At 39.8% G+C, this 20,278-nt stretch overlaps 1 protein-coding gene across 1 annotated transcript in view; it reads left to right on the forward strand.

Annotated features, from left to right (window-relative positions):
• Positions 1 to 16,394, forward strand: part of LOC6038022 (serine-rich adhesin for platelets) — a 330,641-nt gene extending 314,247 nt beyond the window's left edge. Inside the window, 6 exon segments of the mRNA XM_038249661.1 lie at positions 4,026 to 4,481; positions 4,559 to 5,612; positions 5,615 to 5,932; positions 5,935 to 7,328; positions 7,386 to 7,570; positions 9,153 to 16,394. Coding sequence (XP_038105589.1) covers positions 4,026 to 4,481; positions 4,559 to 5,612; positions 5,615 to 5,932; positions 5,935 to 7,328; positions 7,386 to 7,570; positions 9,153 to 9,321 — 3,576 coding nt within the window. The 3' untranslated portion in view covers positions 9,322 to 16,394.
• The last annotated feature ends 3,884 nt before the right edge of the window (positions 16,395 to 20,278 follow it).

Here is a 20,278-nt window from a genome sequence, read left to right on the forward strand (position 1 = left end):
GTCGGAAATATTTGGTATTTAAGATATTTTTGTATAGTTATTTGGAGAATATCCAATTACATCAAAATGAACTATAGTACAAATCATAGTTGAAAGGTACTCCAAAACTCTATTAGGTTATAAAATTACGATATTGTGAATTGATTATTTACTAATAAAAACTAATTGAATTGAATTGAATTAACAGATAAATGCCTATCAAATTGTATTCAAATTTAAAACATTTGAAAAAAATATCTTTCTCTTAAAATTTATTTTAAAATTGTAATTTAAATTTTGAATAAAATTTTCAGATATTTTAAAATAACAAATTGTACATGCAGTGTGTAATATTAAGTGTTTATTTTGACGAAGGTGATGTGCATGCTTTTGCATGCGATTTTACCATCGGATTTTTTTGCTGTGTACATCAACACAAAAATTGAGTTTTTGTTGGGTTTTATTTAATTCTCATCTGAAAATTCTCAATTTCGACTGTTTCGGTTTTGTTGTTCAGAAAATCGCAGCACGGTCAATAATTTGTGTTGCTCAAAAATTTGAAAACATGCACACATGTTTATTTTTTCTTTTTCATGTCCGTGCATAACTTATTTGTAATAAATTTGGCACGGCTCATACAAAGGATGTATCGGGAATTATGCACGCAGAAAAATGTTTTGTAGAATCAGCCTGTACGAGGTTTGAATCAACAAAATTTTTGTTGAATATAATCAACGCCGATTTTGCGTTGAAACAAACCTTGATTTTCTCAATTCCACAAAAGTCTTTTATTGTTTTGAAAAAGCTGCTTTGACGTTAAGCGTTGATTCAACAAAAATCATGATTTTCAAATCAACAAAACGTTTTGTTGATTCAAATATGCCTTATTTTTCTGCGTGTGTTTATGTTTGCGCGAGCTGGGAGTTGCGACGAGGGGTTAAAGTACAGGCCAACTATGAGTTTTTTTGACAGTTACATTTTTTCTAGAATTCATCCTATCAATACCTAAAAACTTGCCGAAGATACTAAAGGTACCGATTTTTTAAATATATGGCACTTTCTCTGCACTGCTGCCAAATTGTATTTGTATGGACTGATGATGCACATAATTTTGGTACTATAATACACAAAATAAATTCCAAGAAATTGCTTATTCTTGGAAGAATCGTTCTTCTTGAATTTAAAAAAGCTCTTTCAATGAAAACTGAAGATCATTTGCATAAATGTTGTTGTCTTTTGCAAATCTTTTCTACCCATTTGATGCATTGTAAATGCTATTTTCTTCTTTCAGTAATAATTTATGTAATTATCTAATTTAATATGAAACGATTTTTATTGATTTTGGGTTAAGAAAATAGTGGAGCATGGAGATTAAAAATCACAAGCATTATGAAAATAAGGGGTTTGGATTGAAAACTAATAAAAACGGCTTCGTTTACAACTTACTTACTTTTTGTACTCAATTTGAAAGCATTCTTGAGAAATATGTTGTGTATGTGTTCAAAAAGTACTTTGATACTAACGTCAGTCTATAAAAAAAAAAAAACATTGTAATTTGATTTAAAACTATATAAAAAAATTCCTTCTGGCCTCGGAAGAAAACCGGGAAAAAACCGGGAAATTGAAAATCCAAATCTGGTGGCCACCCTGTCATATCCGCTTCCGTCGTGTCCTGTTCCAGATTCCGCCAACCGGTTCCAGCACAATTCAATCACACTCACACTCACACTTCCGCGCCAAACGTTCACTCTCAACTCTCCACAGCGTAAACATAAACACGCACCCTAGCACGCACCTCTTTTCATGCGCTGTCAAAACCAAGTACACGCTTAAGTAAGGAATAGTCATGAGTTTGAACAGTTTTTGTAGAATTTCCTAACATAACCCAAGTTGACAGCTGAAGTTCAATTTAACTAAATAGAAATTAACATTGGATCTGTCATGCCTCATACCCCTCTGTGGGACGCCAAAAGTGATAAATTCTCGAAATGGGCAATATATTGAATACAAGCTTCTACAGCAACTCACAGACAACTAATCCATTTGTTATCATATTGTTGGCACGTGCAAATCGCCTCGAGCGAGGCTCATAAAAATTATTCTCAAATTAAAAGCCGCCAGATACTCCGGCACCGAGGGGTACACCGTTTCGCAAGACAAATGTTCAGTTAATTGAAATAAATCTGACAACTTTTACCCCCTCCCCCCCTCACCCATTCTAACACATACACGCTGCCAGAGGATACGCATAATCTTAAGCACCCATCTTTCACTCTCCGGCAAAAAAAAACAACAAGTGAAAGCACAAATTTTCATTTTCCATCAAATTATTGAAGACCCGCAGGGCAATTTATGCCCCGCCCCTTCCCCTCGTCTTTCTCGTTCGCGCAAATGAAAATGAATGATGCCACTTCACCGAGGACCCCTCGCCCTGGCCAGGTGGAGGTCGTCTTCCGAATCCAATCGCACCGGCGCCACCTTGGGCTGCACGTGCAAAGGCCAAGATTTACGACCGGTTATTAATAAAGATGAAAGTGAATGGACATTGATAAGAGTGCTCTGGTCGGGGGGCACTTTTATCTTTTAAGGCCCAGAGATCGACGAAAAAAAGGGCCAGCCCCAATATTGGCCATCGAAAGAGTGCTGCAGAAGGGCATTCATGTGAAGGAACGGGGGTTCACCTGAGGAAACGAGGCCAATTAATTGAATTTTTAATTACCGTTGCCGGTAGCACCGGCAATTTCCATAGGTTTGACTACGAAAAAGCTCTTAACGTGACACGGTGGGTCACTTTGTTTGAGAAATCGGTCAGAAAATCTCAAATCTACACCCACACGAACAAGTCCTAGCACCGGATGATAGCTTGGCCGCCACAAGATTCTACAATTTTCTGTCATTCTTCGGTCCGAGACTCCTTTTGACGTCCAGCCCACTGTGCGCAATTGGCACAGCCTCCTACTCTTCGTTGAAGCCTTTGGTCGGCATTTTTCAACAATTTATCGATTTTTCATCCTTGAGCCCGTGATGATGGCCCTACACTACACTCCTAGGCCTACCTGCCGCCACGTCAATTGGTTGATTGGCTCTTCGGACTCCGGCGTCCGGGTGGAGGCTGCTGCGGAGACGGCAATATCGAAATTATTCGACTGAAAAGCCTCTTTCCAGCGTCAATTTTTCGCCATGCCGTCGACTGATTTGATGGCTATATGGGTGGGTGTGTTTGGTTAGGGGATGTGGTTGTTTGTGGACGTTTTGCGGGAATTCATTTCAATTTTAGTGGGATTTTATTTTCGCATGATTCCGCAAACGTTCGACTCGGCCCAATTAGATTTTATCTTGGTATTTCATCAACTCGTGATTGGATGTCTAAAAATTTGTGGAATTTTACCCTTAGCAAACATCAACTTTATACACAAATAAGTCAGAATCTGTTTCGGATCTGGATCTTTTCTTCTTTTTAGGTTTCTTTTCCTAACATTTGAAAGTAATAGACGACGTCATCTTGGATTTGTTCTACGTCAATATTGATTGAACGGTTCCCTACCATTTACAATTTACTTACAACTTCGGTGTTTTTTAGCAGCAGGTTTAATCTGTTTTGTTCTTGCTTACCTACTCAAGTTGTTTTGGAACTTTAAATTCCATAGAGTTATCTACGTGCGCATGTATTGCGTGTACGTACACGAAAAAGATTGAGGTTAAATTTTGTACCCGTCAGCAAAACAAATAGTATGCTAGTGTGCGTGAGAGTAGGCTTAAATAGCTCTATAAAAGTTATCTAAGCCCGTTCTCACGCACACTAGCACGGCATTTGTTTTGCTGGACGGTACAAAATTTAACCTCATTTTTTTCGTAGACGTACACGCAATACATGCGCACGTAGATAACTCTATAAAGTTATTTACGTGCGCATGTATTGCGAGTACGTACACGAAAAAAAAGTGAGGTTAAGGAGCCTTTTTAGTTCCGCGCCTCAGAAGTTCTGTCTAAACGACAAAGATGTGCACAGCTCTAAACTATGTCCCCGACCTCTGTCTCTCCAACAGCTCCAACTGAGCCAGAACAAGGTGACCACGACAACCACGTCCAGCACGCCCAGTCCTACGACCAACACTCCGACAACCCAGGCTTCAGCACCGGCGCCTACTCCCAGCGTCCCTCCGGTAGAACCCGCCAGTGTTACCAGCAGCGCCCAACCACCGCCATCAACCACCACCCCAGCTCCAACGCCGTCATCGGCCGCTTCCCCAGCAAACGTCGCCGCCGCGGTCGCCAAAGCCGACCAGAAACCAGTCGAGTGCAACCTGTGCCACCGCAAGTTCAAGAACATCCCGGCCCTGAACGGCCACATGCGACTGCACGGCGGCTACTTCAAGAAGGACTCCGAAACGAAGAAATGTGATAAGAAGGAGCACACCGGACCGCCGCTGCAGACGGCCAGCGTGGGCGTGCGAGCGCTTATCGAGGAGAAGATCATCAACAAGCGCAGCAAGGATCTGAAGGTAAGTCGTGTAGCCTGGATGTTCTCGGTGTTTGGTGTTCTAATCTCGTTGAACTCTCCCATGTTTGATAACTGTAGAATCTGTTGTTGAAGGGTTCGTTCGTGGTGCCGGCACCGCCGTTGACCGCGCGACGACTGCTGGAAGCCAGCGAAGCGTTGCTATCGCCCAAGCCCGGCACGGTCGCCATCGTGTCAACGCAGAACGGAACCACCCAGATCATCAACCCGGCAAAGGCCATCACCACGATGTCGACGGCGGCCGAAGTCAAGGACGCCACGCTGATCGAGCTGTTAAAACGCGGCACCAAGGTGGCCGTCAAGCGTACCTGTTCCGATCCTGGCCAGCTGGCCATCACCACGACACAGCAGCAGTCGCCTTCAGCTACGCGAACCGTGGTGTTACCTGCAAACGCCTTAACCAGCGCACCGTCCACGCCGCCCCTAGCGCTGACCATCGGCACCAACAACAACAACGGCTCATCTGCGACCTCCAGCAGCAATCCTTCGACTCCGGTGATCAGTTCCGACGCCACGCCCCTCTCACTCACTATATCACAAGCGCCTTCCGGCAGTGCGGACGTGTTCACTCTAGCCTACTCTACCGACGCCACCGGTGCTGCGGCCTTCTTTAGCGATAACGACGTGTACAGTGTTAGCGATACGACCATGCTTTTGCAGGCCGTTGACTCGATCCAGCTGCTGCAGGACTCCGCCTCCTCGACGGAGCAGCTCGACGAAATAGCGTCCCTTTCCGACTACTCTACCGCGATCAACGAGCAGAACTTTACCCCCTCACGGCAGCTCCAAGCCGTGCTGGACTCGCCCCTCCCGGAGAGCTTGGCCGAGTTCAGCGCTCTCCATTCCAAGGACTTTGTCCTTTACGGTAACTCCACCTCCTCCTCCTCGAACGCGGTAATAACCAACAATTCCACCGATCCCCCAACCAGCCAATCCTCCAACTCACCACTCCCATCCCCGCTAGCCTATCCAACTCCGCCGGCTTCCCATGAACCGGCCGCTCAGGCATCACCGTTCCTAGACGATTCCCGTCACTTCTCCGATGCCGGCTCCTTCTTCGATGACAAGCGCAACTCGTCCACCAACTTTCTCGACGATGGCTTCTTCAAAACCGACGGCAAGAGGGCAAGCTCAGCGACGAAAAGATCCTAGCGCTGAAAAACGAACTCCTCGACGAGAATGCCGACCTCTTCCGGAACAGCAAAAACATCCTCGACGATCACTGTCACGACCTGTTCAAAACCGAAGACAACTTTTTCTCCGAAGAATCTCCCGTAATGGCCAACAACAAGTCATCCAACACGCGGTCCACTTCCTCGGGCAGTGGAGGCGCTCAGGAAGATCCGGCGTCTAAAATCAACCTGGACTTCCTGGACGAAGCGCAGGCGTTCATCAACGAAACCCGCAGTGCTTCCTCGCCGCTGTCCAACGCGTTTTCTCTGCTACCATGTCCAGCGCGGAAGAGGTCAAGGAAGCCCTGGAAGAGGTGCTTCCCAGCGATGAGGACGTCGTCATCGCTGAAGCGGACATTGACCTGTACTATCTGAACGGCTTGTCCTCGCTACAATCTCAGATGATGCCAAACTCGGACGATCCGTTGCTATCGTCCTCGCCCAAGGACTTTGCCCATCGCCAGCACCAGAAGTTTCTCTTCGAGCAACAGCTGCTGCAGCAGCAGCAACAGCAGGTTCTGTCGCAGAACAACAGCAGTACCTTCTCACCACCGAGTGCCAAAAAACTCAAAACTGAAGCGGACGCCCAGGTCGGCGTCAGTGATACCAACGCAAAAATTCCACTTACCGTACAAACAGAGCAAATTCCAAAAGACAACCCCGGTGACTCGGTATTTCTCAGCCCGAGCAGCATCTCATCCAGCAGTAGCAACTGCAGCAGCAGCTCGCCGAAGCTCCAGCACGCGCTCCTCCGGAAAAGGTCGGCCGCGATGCTACCCACGACACCGATAGTCGTCCGCAAGTCACCCATCTACCACTCCAAGCTGCGGAAGTCTACAACCGCGGTTCCCGTTACGCACTACACTCCACAGCCGATGCTGAATCCGGGCCGGACCGCTCCCGGACTCTACACCCAGGTTGCCGCAAGCCTGGTGAACCAGTCCGGATCGGACTCGACCGTAGACGACACCTCGGACATTTTCAGCGAACCACCACTCCCGATTCGACCGCGCATCAACATCGGCCACGACTACCAGGCCACCATTCCGGACTGCTACGGCAGCAGTCCCAGCTACCATAATCTAAGTCACCACCTAGATCAGCAGCTATGGGATCCAACGGTAGCCCAAAACGATCAACAGATCGCCCGCTTCGTTGAGCTTTCCCGCTCTTCAGCCGTTCCTCTCGGCTGCCACTCGGAGGAGAACGCGCTCCGATCACTGCTGGAAGCCCAAGGAGAAGTTCACATCGCCATCCTAAACCTGCTGCAAACTCCTCCGACCGCTATCCACCGCCATTGGTCACCCGACGAAATGGAACAGTTCATCCGCGGGTTGGAACTCTACGGAAAGGACTTTTGCCGAATAACCAACGAGCTGCTTCCCGCCAAAACGACCGGTGACTGCGTCCAGCTGTACTACTTCTGGAAGAAGCTTTGCGTCGACTACAAGACCACCCATCTGCTGCAGCACGGAAACAACTCGATGAAGTTCATCAACCTGAACGCCAGCCCGGACGACCTGCTGCTGGACCACATCGGATACACCGCCACGCCACCCAACGCAGTGGTCAAGACGGCTACTGGAACTGGCCAACCGACGATCAACACCGGCAGCGACGTGCGGCCACACGTTTGCGAAGTTCCCGACTGTTCGGCGGTAAGTGGAGAACAATAACCAGCACGGTGCCTCCTACAACTCTCTTTGTTTTCGCAGAGCTTCTCGTCCAAGGCCGCGCTGCATGGTCACATCCGTATTCACTGTATCGGACGCTCGGCAGGCCACGTGAGCGGCACGTTGCAAAATGGTAATTTCTTGAGTACTACCACCGCTGGTAACCCCACTATTAACCCTAACCTCATACCGACAAAGGATGATTATCCCTGCAAGGTGTGCGGCAAGTAAGATCACCCCAGTAAATGTTCCGTTATTAGAGCAGAAAAAAAGCCATGAAAAAAGAGTTCACACACACGCAGTCGTGCAGTTACACAGTTACACAAATAAACAATAGTTTCAACGTTGCGCGTTTCGTTTACTGTTTTAGTTTCCGTTTCTTCTTTTTCGTTACCACTTGAGTTTGCATATAAATTAAAATACACAGAATAGCAGCAGCTGCCAGCTGCTAACAAAACAAACAAAACAAAACAAAATACAGTAAACAATGCTATCGTTGTGTTTCCTAGCGAGAATGTATTTGTGTAACGCGTGTGTTCGTCCGGCCAAGTAGTAGTTCTTTTAATCGTACTTTCCGTGCCGTCTCGTTTCATAGAACAATCACAACACTTACACGTCTCCACCAGGCTAGGGATCTCACCAACACTACCGTGTACGTACACACACCTTGTAGGTTAAGCTGAACGCCAGAAACTTTCCTGTCCTGTCTCTCCTGTCCCGATCCTACCTTTCTCAGTCAGTGTGTGTGTGTGTGGTTGTTTGTATGTGTGTTGAAACAGTAGTGGCGCACGTGTTTGCTAGCCTAGCGACAAACAAAATTCGAAACAACAGAAAACAAAGAAAAACTCTAGTTCCAAACAACAATGCCGCTTCTTATGTCAGTGTATTTGTGTGATGCGTCCCATTATTTCTTCAATACGTATATTAGAGCGCATAGTAGGCGTATTGTACCAATACGGCGATCCAAACTAACCCAACACTAACAAACCGTGTGAACTCGTGGCGAACGCTTTGGGAGGGTGGGACGCGTTTGCTTGTATTGAAACCACTTAATCTGTTCAAAACATGTCATATCTTCTTTTAAGAAGTCAGAAAGCTTGACCTAAACAAAACAAATGCCTATAGAGTTAATTACGTGCGCATGTATTGCGTGTACGTACACGAAAAAAAGTGAGGTTAAATTTTGTCCGGCCAGCAAAATCAAATGGTGCGCTAGTGTGCGTACGCGAAACGTCATAAAGCTCTATTTTCTTTTGACTCTGTCAAACCAACGGGATTCAGTCGCTGCACTAATCTGTCACCCCTTTTCAAGATAATACACGAAAGATGCTCTCTTCTCTATCGCATCACTCTTTCATTGTTTACCTTCTGGAGCTCAGCTACATACTGATGTACAACATGCGATTCCACTCAAAATTTCTTCAAACTGGTCGTTTTAGGACAAATTTGTGTTGTTGATTTAATCTTCACTCAAAACAAAACTTCATTTGATTACACGAGGTTTGCACCCCAAGCGTCACTTCCAGAACAAAAAAAGGAAACAGAACTGTCAAATCAACGCGCGTTTGGCAAGCATGCATTCAAGGCAGAAAATTGTGACGGTTGTGACGTTCATGGTTTCGTTCGCTTGGGGCAGTGCTGCCAGATGTGCATTCTTGGTTGACAAGCAAAAAATACACTTTTTTCAAAAAATTATGCACGTTTCAGTTCGATACAAACAAAGATCTCATCGTCCCAAGCCGCCGTAATGCCAATAAATTTAATTAACATATTTTTCCTTCTCCCTTAAAATCATTGATTTCTCCGTAGGGTATTTAATAAGGTAAAAAGTCGCAGTGCCCACATGAAATCTCACAGACCGCAAGATGCAAGCGATCAGCTGCAACATCAACTGCAACTTCACCAGCAACAGTTACAGCAACAACAACAACAACAACAACAACAACAACAACAGCAACAGTCACAGCAATCAGCGTAAACACAAGCCACGGTGACAGCGGTTGTGCCATAGCGAGACAAAAGACACACCGAGAACGATAGAGAGCAGAAGACGAATACTTCGAGACAATCTTCAAAAGTATGTTAAAAACTACTACAAGTGTTGTAAAAACAAACAAAAAATACCAACCGAAAGCCACCTCGACTAGAATTCAGCAAACAAAGGTACACGATACAAACAGCATAATTTTACAACATACAAAAAAAACGATACATAAAACAAAAACCTGAGCAAATCACTGTAACGGAGGTTGTTAAAACAAACGCAAATAATACGTGAAAGATCCCACAGAATAGCTAAACAAACAAAAAAAACACACACTACACTACAAGATTCACAGAGACGACGGTAAACAAACGAAAAGAAATGTCAAATTATCAAAGCATCCATATACACAAACACAAGCATACATTGAGGTAAAACTTCCACTTACTCTTAAACAAATATACATATTACAATATCTACTGTAATCGTAAGCTAGAGCAAAAAAAAAAAAGATAAAAAAACTGTTTTTGTACACTTTTTGTTGTTGAACTTTCTACACTTCGAAAACGTAAATTGTACATAGCAAAATTAGGAATAAGTATAAGCATAAATTGTTGACAAATCTTGTATTCTTTTGAACTATTTTAGCGAGACAAAAAATCAAACAGTCGATAGCAAATCAAAAAAAAAAACACTGGGCGTGGCCTTTTTGTGAAATCTGAGATTTTAAACAAAGACAACTAAACAAAAGAGCAGGTGCAGAGAGTCGTTTTAGCAAACAAATGAAAAGAAAAAAAAATAACAAACCCAAACATCAAGCATCGTTCGAAGCCAAAAATAGAGACACGCCCCGCCCGTTTCATTGCAAGAGATGGAGATGGAAAACCCAACACATAAAACCATAAACATTGCAAAACGACGTAAGTTTTTCTCTAATAATCGTCCTTAACAGAGTAAATCACCCACAACTGTTCTTCTCTTAAAAATCTCTCCTAACTATATAGATGACTTTTTATCTTTCCAGTATTATAGACAAACAAACTAACAACAACAAAAGAGAGAGAGAGAGAGCATTCGAGAGCATTGTAAACGGGAAAAACGAAACCATTTAACACAGAAAAGTACTCTTTAAATGTAGAACAATTTCATGCTGGCTAAGAATAACATTCTTTTTTAATTGAAAGCAAGATAAAGTAACACACTCACTCACTCACACAACTTAGGGTAATGTTTAATCCTTTCTTAAAAAACAAGAACATAAGTAAATGACGAAAAAACATGGTTGTACCTAGAACTTAAGTGTTGATCGATGTCCCTAATTCTATACCATATTATAAACATTTCAACAAAAAAAAATATTACAATGAATGAGAGCAGCAAATCTCACGCACCCAGAGCAAGAGAGCGGAAGGAAATGTGTCAGAAAAAAGTATATATTATATATTTATTATTAGAAAGTTATATTATGTGAAAACCTAAACCAAACAGAAACCTACTGGAACGTTAAAGTTCACAAACCATGTAAAAGAAAGTTTTACACTAAATTAATGATGAACGAAGAAAGCAACAGTTGGGAGACGAAGTCAAGCAAGTAAGGTATAACTCATTTTGTGTTCTTTTAAGAATTGATCGAACCACACTAAAAAAAATGGGTAAACTCACCGGACCGACCTGATAATCCGGCGAATGTTTTTGCTTTTGATTTAACCAAGCAGCTCAAATTAACTCGAGAATCAAATGGCAATAACACACGCTCACTCAAATCGAACGCATCGCGCTAGCTTTCTATCGAAAAGGGAAAGGCGAAAATTTTAATATATATTTTGAGGCTAGTTGAAAGAAAAACGCGAGGTTTAACCTTAAAACACCGTCTAGCTTTTCTACATTCATTGTGATATTAGTTTCTTTTTCTAATAGGAGAATGAAAAGCTGGATCTAAGCCCACAATCTTGAAAATGCTCAAACTTTTGTCTTCTTTAGTGTTAATTTATCTCTATATCTATACGAAGCGACACCATTGTACGAATATCTTACCCTTAATCTGCTATTACGACGAGTGAAATTACGGTTGCAAGTATACGTTAAAGGTGCATCTTGAGGTGTGTTGAACAATGTAAGTGAGGTGTGATTGCTGACTCAGGTGGGGATGTCAATCTGATGGGTCGTGATATCTTGAAAGATCCGCAGTTTGAATCCATGGATTTGATCTGTTTGCATTATAAGTGAGCTGGATACGCTCTTTGTTTACAAACTAACAACCTTAGGGATTTAGTGTATCGATAGGACCAAATGTTAGAACCAAATTCCCCAGCTTTTTCAGCTGGTGGACTGTATTTTTCGTTTTCAGGGTGATAAAAACACTTTGGCTTTTTCACTTTTCCGGTTTGCACACTTTTCTGCATCGTTACGATTCTTTCATCAACATCTTGTCCTGTCAACATAGTCGCGAAAAACTTTGAAAGCATAGCGCAAAATACGACAGTTCCTCAAACATGTGACGCTTGTGATGTTCAGCAATCCGCAGGGATGCCAGATGCTCAGTTTTTTCAACTTATTGCTCCGGTTTGTAACTAGAGTACACTGAAACCCTGATAGTTTGACACCAACCGTTGTCAAATTAACGTGGTAACTTTTTAGTTCGACACCCTCTTTACACAGGCTACCAAACGTTTTGTTTGATAGTATGTGTGAGTCCCGTGTAAAAAGTGACAGCTCGTCACTTTTTAGTTTGACTTTGTGAAATCAACGGGCTACAAACTTAAAAAAGTGTCAAACGAGAAGTTACCAACCACCGGATGGTTGAGTGTAATTACACCTCACTTTACACTATTGATGCACTAAAATCAAGCCTATCCGGAAATGTATCGCCAAACTCTGTGTTGTGATTTATCTTAAATAATTAGCCAAAACAATAACCACTCAAACTCTTATTCAAATTTTCAAACAAACCAGAAATGCGTAAAACATAACAAAATAACTCAAACCACCTTCACTTAATACTCGTAGACAATTGATTGCTTTGTTTCCCAATACGACAAATAACAATCATAATAAGAATACACAAAAAAAATCTATATTTAATTTATCGAAAAACAGTAGCAGAAACGAAAACCGAGTCCGTGCACTAGCAAACTGTGGCCTAAGATTGTGAACAAAATTAGACAAATTTCTCGCTTCTATCGTTGCGTCTCACGAAATATTTACAAGCATAACACAGTATATTTTTCAATCGGGATTAGTTACCACTTGGGTTACGGATAAGTTCGACTTGGTTAAACCACAGAACCCAAAAAGAGAAGAAGAAAAACAAACACATGCAAGCTGACACAAAAGTATTACCACGAATCGCTAAATCAAAACGGAACCTAAAAGGAATAGTTATTGAAAACAAACAAAAATGAAGCAGAAATTACAATGTGGAAAATGAGATAATAGTTGAAACATATCAGTTTTCTAGAAGCAAAAGTGTATTTAAAACAAGAAAAAAGTAAAATTAATGAAAGATTGAATAAACGTAAATTTTTTAACGAAAACAAAACACATACGTCGAAGCAGAGCATAAAAGCGTAATTAAATAATTCATACTAAAAGAAACTACGAAAAGTGTTGTACCTTAACTTAAAAACAGTGTGTAGAGACAGAGAGAACAAGCAAATCGTTACTTGAGTTAAGACTAATGCGGTGGACCCTTCAGGTTAAGGTGCCACTGCATTACACCCAGAAGTGTGAGCGGAACGTGAAAACAAAACAATAACAAAACAAACATATGCCAAATTCTCACTACTAAGCGCGAAAAGAGGGCCGGGAAACTGAGAACAATGACACTGCGTGAAAATGATTGTTTATCAATTTTATAATAAAAAGAAAATCGAGCATGCAAATTCAAATGGAGAAAATTGTAAAGTTAAAAAATAAACACAAAAAGACAAACTCACAGCTGGCAAACAGTTTGGGAGGCAAGCAAATTGAAAAGTAATATTAAATGACAATCCTGACTCTAAGGCAAATTAACTGAAACTAAAAAAACAAGAAATACAAAAGCAGCCTGTTTTCTAATGTTTGTACATAATCTATCGAAGGCGGAGGGAAAAAAATGAAGGAAAATTGACTTGACAGCAGCTGTCAAGCTAAACAAGAAATCAATGTGTCTTCGCGCTCAATTCTGTCAAAAATCCGCTCAGTAAAAACACACACCTACAAACTTGTACAAGCACACTGCTTCCGGTTTATCAGAACAATACTGTCATTTCCCGCAGAGCTGGTTCGTTTTGACAGCTGACTTAGCTTTCTTGTTTCGCGAAGAAAAGCAAGAAGCAACCGAAAATGGCGTCTAACGCCTACTTTGACAAACTGGACGGACGCGCGCACATCCATACAAAGAATGCTACAAATACTTTACACAAGTTTTTTTTCCAACTTTTGTTTCTAGTTTTTAAGCTCTACGTTTAAGACGTTTTTAGTGCAAAGCTAGTTGAATCGTTTTACCTTGTTGAGTGTTTTTCTTTTATCTTATCATTATTGTGATTTTACACTGTTTATTAACAATTACGGCCACGTTGACGTTTGAGACGGATCAGCGAATGTGTTAACCACCTTACTGCTTAAGTTTAGTTTTTGTTTTTGGTTAGATACGTTTTTTACAATGAATGAAACTGGTTTTCAACATCTAGTTAATTTTTAAGCAAGTTGTTTTAATTAGATTTAGATTTGTTTTTGACCACTCCAAAGTGTGTACGAACGAAGCATAAAAATCAAAGACACTCTCACAAAACAACCTTAATTTTAGGAAATGAAAATTAACCTACAAACACAGAATGTGCTGTCCTTTTCCAACTCAAAAATCTAATTAAATTCAATCAGATTTTCTCCTCAAAACTGACCTTTTTTAAACTCTGTTTTAAAACAATAAAATACTGAGTTCTTGATAGTGAGATAAGTTTTAAGCATCAGCAGATACAAAACACTACGCAGAAATATTTTTCAGAGGAAATAAAAAAAAATCTACTTTGAGCTTACCCACACAATACACAAACATAAACAAAGTCGTAATTTCTTGATTGTTAATCTTAAGTAATCGTGAGCAAAAGTAAAATTGCCAAACACATTAATTATTGCATAGTATGAAAACTTGTGCTTATCATTATTATAATTACGATTAAAATATTATGTGACAAAGCAAAGAAATTATTATATTTAACAGAAAGAAAAGTACATTTAAAAACATACCCACAAAACCGAAAGCCGAGCGATGGAATTTAAAAGTGTATAGAAAAGGGCCATGGGGAAGAAAAAGGCTTGATGATTAAATGTTTTAATTGTTAGTTTTTAAATGTGACATTGAGAGTGTGGAAGGTAAGGGAAGTTGCGAAAATGTGAAGGGGGAAATCGCACCCAACTGATTTAATTTTAGAAGTTTAAAATATAAAATAAACAATCAGATCAGAACACAAGACACGAGTAGAACATGCAAATAATTGTGAGCTTTAAGTAAAGTTTTTTTTGTTGATCAAAAAGAAATAAAAAATAAAAACCATTAGCATAATTTGTGTTTTGTCTTAAAAACTGCTTTCAATTGTTGTTCATTTATTACTTGTTTATTACACAAAAAAAACAACTGTTTCAAATTTGTGGAAGAAACAGTAACCCTACCAAACTTAAACTCCGGTGATTTGACAGCTCTTCAGTTGACAAACTGTCACTTTTTACATAGCGCTAACGCTCACTATCAAAGCCAACACCATGCACAGCTGTGTAAAAGTGGTGGAAAATTAACCCCGTTAGTTTGACAACAATTGCTGTCAAACCATCAGGATTTGTGTGTATCTTTTGTTTTTCAAAACGTCAAAAAATCTACAGAAGAGATTCACTGATTTTTGAATCGAATGCATGAAAATCGCCGAACAATGGAGCTCAAATGAAAACATCAGATTGACAACTGCTTGTTTACAATCATCGCAAAATTGTGCTTTTAACTTTAGCTTCTTTATTTTAAATATATTTTTCAATACAAAAACAACTCACAAAGAGTTTAAACAAACTCGCTAACAAAACCGATATCACACACACTCACACATCGAAACACGCAACGTGGCTTTTTGATTGTTACTTAGCGAGAAACAATAGAACAGATTAAATCAAAACAAAAGAAGATCAAATCAGCGCTTACTTCTCACTTGTGCTTCGCAAATCATCGCAAAAACCAACAAAGTCGACTCATCGCGCCATTATACTCAAGCATACCTTTTAAATTTTATTTGCAAATCAGCTAAACCACATAATTTGACAGACAAAATGGCGAACCTTCACCAGAGAAGAAACACACACATGAGAAAAAAAAACAATTGAAAATTATAAAACAAAAAATTCTGTGATTTCCGAATGACAAAAAAAACTAAGAAAAATAAAAGAAAAGCAACTATTGAAGCAAAACACACACGCACTCTTGCTAATGAAACAAAAGAATATCAGTTTGATACTTGAACCATCTCAAGTTGAAGTGTTGCAAAGTGTGGATGCGAAATCGAAAACTTAAACTTAAACCCAAAAGAGTTAAGAAGAAGAAAAAAAGAAAACGAGAAAGTATTCCAGTGCCAGCTATTTTTAAAACAAAAAGACATTTAAAATATTTCAAAAGAAGTAAAAACTAACACGGAACGGGAAGACAAAATTACCAACAAAAATAATTATTGTCGCAAAAGCAAGGGTTGAAATGGAAAATGTATGAAGGACATCGAAAAAAAAAAAAAAAAACAGAAAGCCGATGGCGATGATGAATGAGAAGAACAAAACAAAAACCAAGCCAGTGTCTGCAATCACTCACGTGTAGATAGTGAATATGTACTATGTTGGTGAATGAACATGCCAAACCTATAGTAGCAGGTGATTGAAAGCGAACCTGGCGGCGATTGAGTGAGAACAGTTTTGAGGAGAGGAGGGGGAAAATAAAACGATCCGTAAAGGAAACCGTAGGAAAAGCTGATAAAATGATGTATATTTTAACTCATTATGTGTATAAAAAGCAGAAAAGCTGAAAACAAGAAATATATGTAATGTAAATTCTATTAAAATATTGGTTGTTTTTATTTCTGAAGAACGTTCCAAAACACAATAAAAATCTTATTGTTTCCAATAATAACGCGTGTAAATGTTTTAGTTAGAGCTAGCAATGTTAACAATAAATAACACGATTTGTTTGGCTGACTGTTCTGTACATTATCCCAAACATTGGTTGAATTGGGTTGCCGAAATTTCGAGTTATAATCAAGAGTAAACAGTAGTCGGGCGTGTACGAGTGACAAAACCGCCTGGACATAAATTCCCTCTGACAAGTTGCTGATTTTGCAGGGTGTATCAAGATCGCACGCTTGGTCGGAATTACATATTATTTGAAGAGTAGGCAATTGCCAACATTACACGAGGTTTTTACGATTTTTGTTTAAAATCTCATGATTGAAATCAAATTTTGGAGATCTATGAACGTATTGAAAACTTCGCAAAATGGCATTCTTAATTTGACTTAACTTGACCAAAAATGCACGTGCGACAAGATAGCACCATTACAGCGAAATTTTCAATGATTTATGGTTTGCTGTAAATAATTCAGCAGTTTGCCATAACTTTAAGCAAACGCAGATTACTGCCATCTGTTCATTGACTGGTGTACTGCAGAGTTTCGGATTTTTTTATAGCATAGCAAATCTCTGTGACTTCAGAAAACAATGCATGTAATTCGAAGAAGAAGATCAACAAAAACAATACGCGCAGTATGGGATTTGACAGTGCGCATTTGCCGAAAGTGCGGCGCGTCGTTTCGAGGCTGGTATGCCGCGTGTCTTTTTTCGGGAATACGCGCAATATTTTTTTTTACAACACACGCTAAAACCAACGAAAGTCAAGCTTAGTTATGTAATATGAATGGTCTGATAACTTTTTTTGTGGAAATATCAGTTGAATTAAGGTGTTCCACAATTGTGGGAGGTACAACAACATCCCACAATCATGGAACAGGCAATTTTGAGGCAGTGTTTTGCTGCTCCGAATAAATTAGTCTTGAAATGCAGTTTGTTGCTTTAAAAGTACTTTTTTTACTTGCGATATAGCAGGAGAATGTAACAATAAAGGTCCTAATAATGATAGGGTCACCAGAAAAGATGCATTTTGTTTGCTATTGACAAATTATTACAAAAGTGTTACGAATTTGTGGCTGATCCGAATATGTGGGATGACTGTAGTAGACGAAATACGTACCTGTCAAGTTATTAAAAATATATAAGGCTTTCTAGTCAGAAATTTACCAACACATTCAAAGTATGTTTACATGACAGCTGGACGTTTGTTTGCATCAGGTTTCCTATCTCTTTCTAGCAAAATTTTTCTGTCAAGCGACTTCTAGCTGGTTTATTTGACTGACTGCTCGATATGTCAGCCAACATACTTCGCAGGGCTGTGAGTCACACAGCCTGTGACAGCTACAGCTCGATCATTGTTTGCATCAGGACACTGTGACGAGCAGTTCGTCATTTTTGAGTTAAATTATATTTTTTTCACTGGGCCTAGAAAGCCTTATAGCGGAATAAAAGGGAACAGCTCGTCTCTTTGTATTCATAGTAATGCATTCTGCTAAAACGCTCAACAAAACCACAACTGGGATATTGATTTTGCACAAAAAAAATAGCATCTGTTCATAAAACTTAATTTAAAATTCGGTATCTCAAGAACGGCTCCGATGGGTAAAAAAAAGTAGGAACACTCAAAAAAATACATTTTTTACTTTTTTAAAATCAAACATTACATAACCAAAATGAGCCACGATTCGATCTGGCTCGAGTTCGGGCCTAAAACGACTCGGGGCTCGATCCAAAGTTCTCAAAGGGAAGGCGGATTTGGATTAGGGAATTAGCTAATATAGAAAAATAAATAAATAAATGATCTTGTCTTCAACATAGTTGTGGATAAGATTAGAACTGTACAGAAAAAGGTACCGTAAACTGGAGTGACTTTGATAGCCCGGGATGACTTTGATAGGTTTTTCAAATGCCCGTCAAATTAATATCTAAACATTTTTGAGAATTTTGAGTATGTAAGCATCAAGGGATAGCTTATTATCGAACATATATGCAAAAATGAGACTGTTTAATTGGATGTATCAAAACTAGTGGCCAAATCAAATTTCTATCAATGTCACCCCGGGCTATCAAAGTCACCCCAGTTTACGGTATAAAAAAATCCTGGCCAGCTATTGACAAATTTTTAGAAGCTGCCACGGGTTGAGGTGGGCAGCTTTGATATAAGGTTATCTAACAAAAAATTCCTTTGACTAAGCCTGACATTGAGCCAACAGAAAATTGAAAAAATAACTTTTTTTTTAAAGAAGTGACCAAGGAAGTGGAAGTGGAACAGGTTCTGCCAGAATCCTGCATAAACGGTGGAACATTTCTGCTAGAATGCTGTTAGAACTCTACTAGAATCCTGCTAGAACGTCGTGACTGGGTTGTTTTCCTCACTGCACGTGCCAAAAACTTGCTTGTTTTATAGGCTCCCAAAACCAAAGCTAAAAACTCGATTCGCCACCTACATTCGAGTAGGAGAACTTTGGTGCAAGGTTACGTTTACGGTTTTGCGCGATAAGTGCAAAGGGGAGTGAAAACTATTCTAAGATTTTTTTAATAGAGAATTTGCAGCAAAGCTAAAAGACACGTGTCGCCACCTATGAACAAATAGCGTAAACCTATGATTTTTAGAAAAAATGTGTTTTTTCCTTCCTAATCAACATTTTTATAAAACTTATGCCGGATTCGGATGAGAAAAATTATTTCCAACAATTTGGTGTATAACTTTCCAATATTTGTTTGATTTTTCTATGAGAAAACTGTAAATTTAGAAAAAGATAGTAATCTGGACTATTTGGCAAGAAAGTCTGTCAAAAATCAATAAAAATTGTTGAATATACGTTAACACATCTGTTATCAACTATATAACTGGTTATTTCCTTGATATATACAGGAAACTCATTTTTCGTGTTCAAAAACATGTTTTTTAAAGAAAAAGGTCACAATTTTTTGCGCGCCCAAAATTTGATGTTCATTATTTTAAAGCAAACAATTTTTCTCGTCTTTTGCAATCAGTTTCATTAAGATTGATGCAGGGAATCATGAGAAATAAGCGATTTTGTTCTTCAATCTAGCTGAAAGGAATACGGTTTTTGGCAAGTAACCTCATTTTGGCGCCACCTACATTTGAAACACAGTCGTGCTGCAAAACCTCAATAGAAAATTGATCTTTTGGAATAAAATAAAGTTAACAGGAGGTAAGAAATAAAAATTTCTATCGACTGACTTTTTGATTTTTTTTGCCTTGCTTCATTGAAAATTCTGAGATCCGGATTGAAAACGCGAGAATGAGGTTAGATTGCTAATTTTGAAAATCAATCCAATTATCATTTTTCAAGCAGATCATTGCTTTTATGGTATGGACTTTAAAAAATATTTGTCCACTTGAATAATCTACATTCTCAATTGAGGTTTTGCAGCGCGACTGTGTTTCAAATGTAGGTGGCGCCAAAATGAGGTTACTTGCCAAAAATCGTATTCCTTTCCGGCATCCGGCATCCGGCATAAGTTGTATAAAAATGTAGGTTTACGCTATTTGTTCATAGGTGGCGACACGTGTCTTTTAGCTTTGCTGCAAATTCTCTATTCATTAGTTATGTTTTGGTTGATTAAAACATTCCCTTATAGAGAATTTGCAGCAAAGCTAAAAGACGCGTGTCGCCACCTGTGAACAAATAGCGTAAACCTATGATTTTTCGAAAAAATGTGTTTTTTCCTTCCTAATCAACATTTTTATAAAACTTATGCCGGATTCGGATGAGAAAAATTATTTCCAACAATTTGGTGTATAACTTTCCAATATTTGTTTGATTTTTCTGAGAAAACTGTGGATTTAGAAAAAG

The sequence above is a fragment of the Culex quinquefasciatus genome, chromosome 1 (genome assembly GCF_015732765.1).
Source record: "Culex quinquefasciatus strain JHB chromosome 1, VPISU_Cqui_1.0_pri_paternal, whole genome shotgun sequence".
NCBI classification, from domain to species: domain Eukaryota; kingdom Metazoa; phylum Arthropoda; class Insecta; order Diptera; family Culicidae; genus Culex; species Culex quinquefasciatus.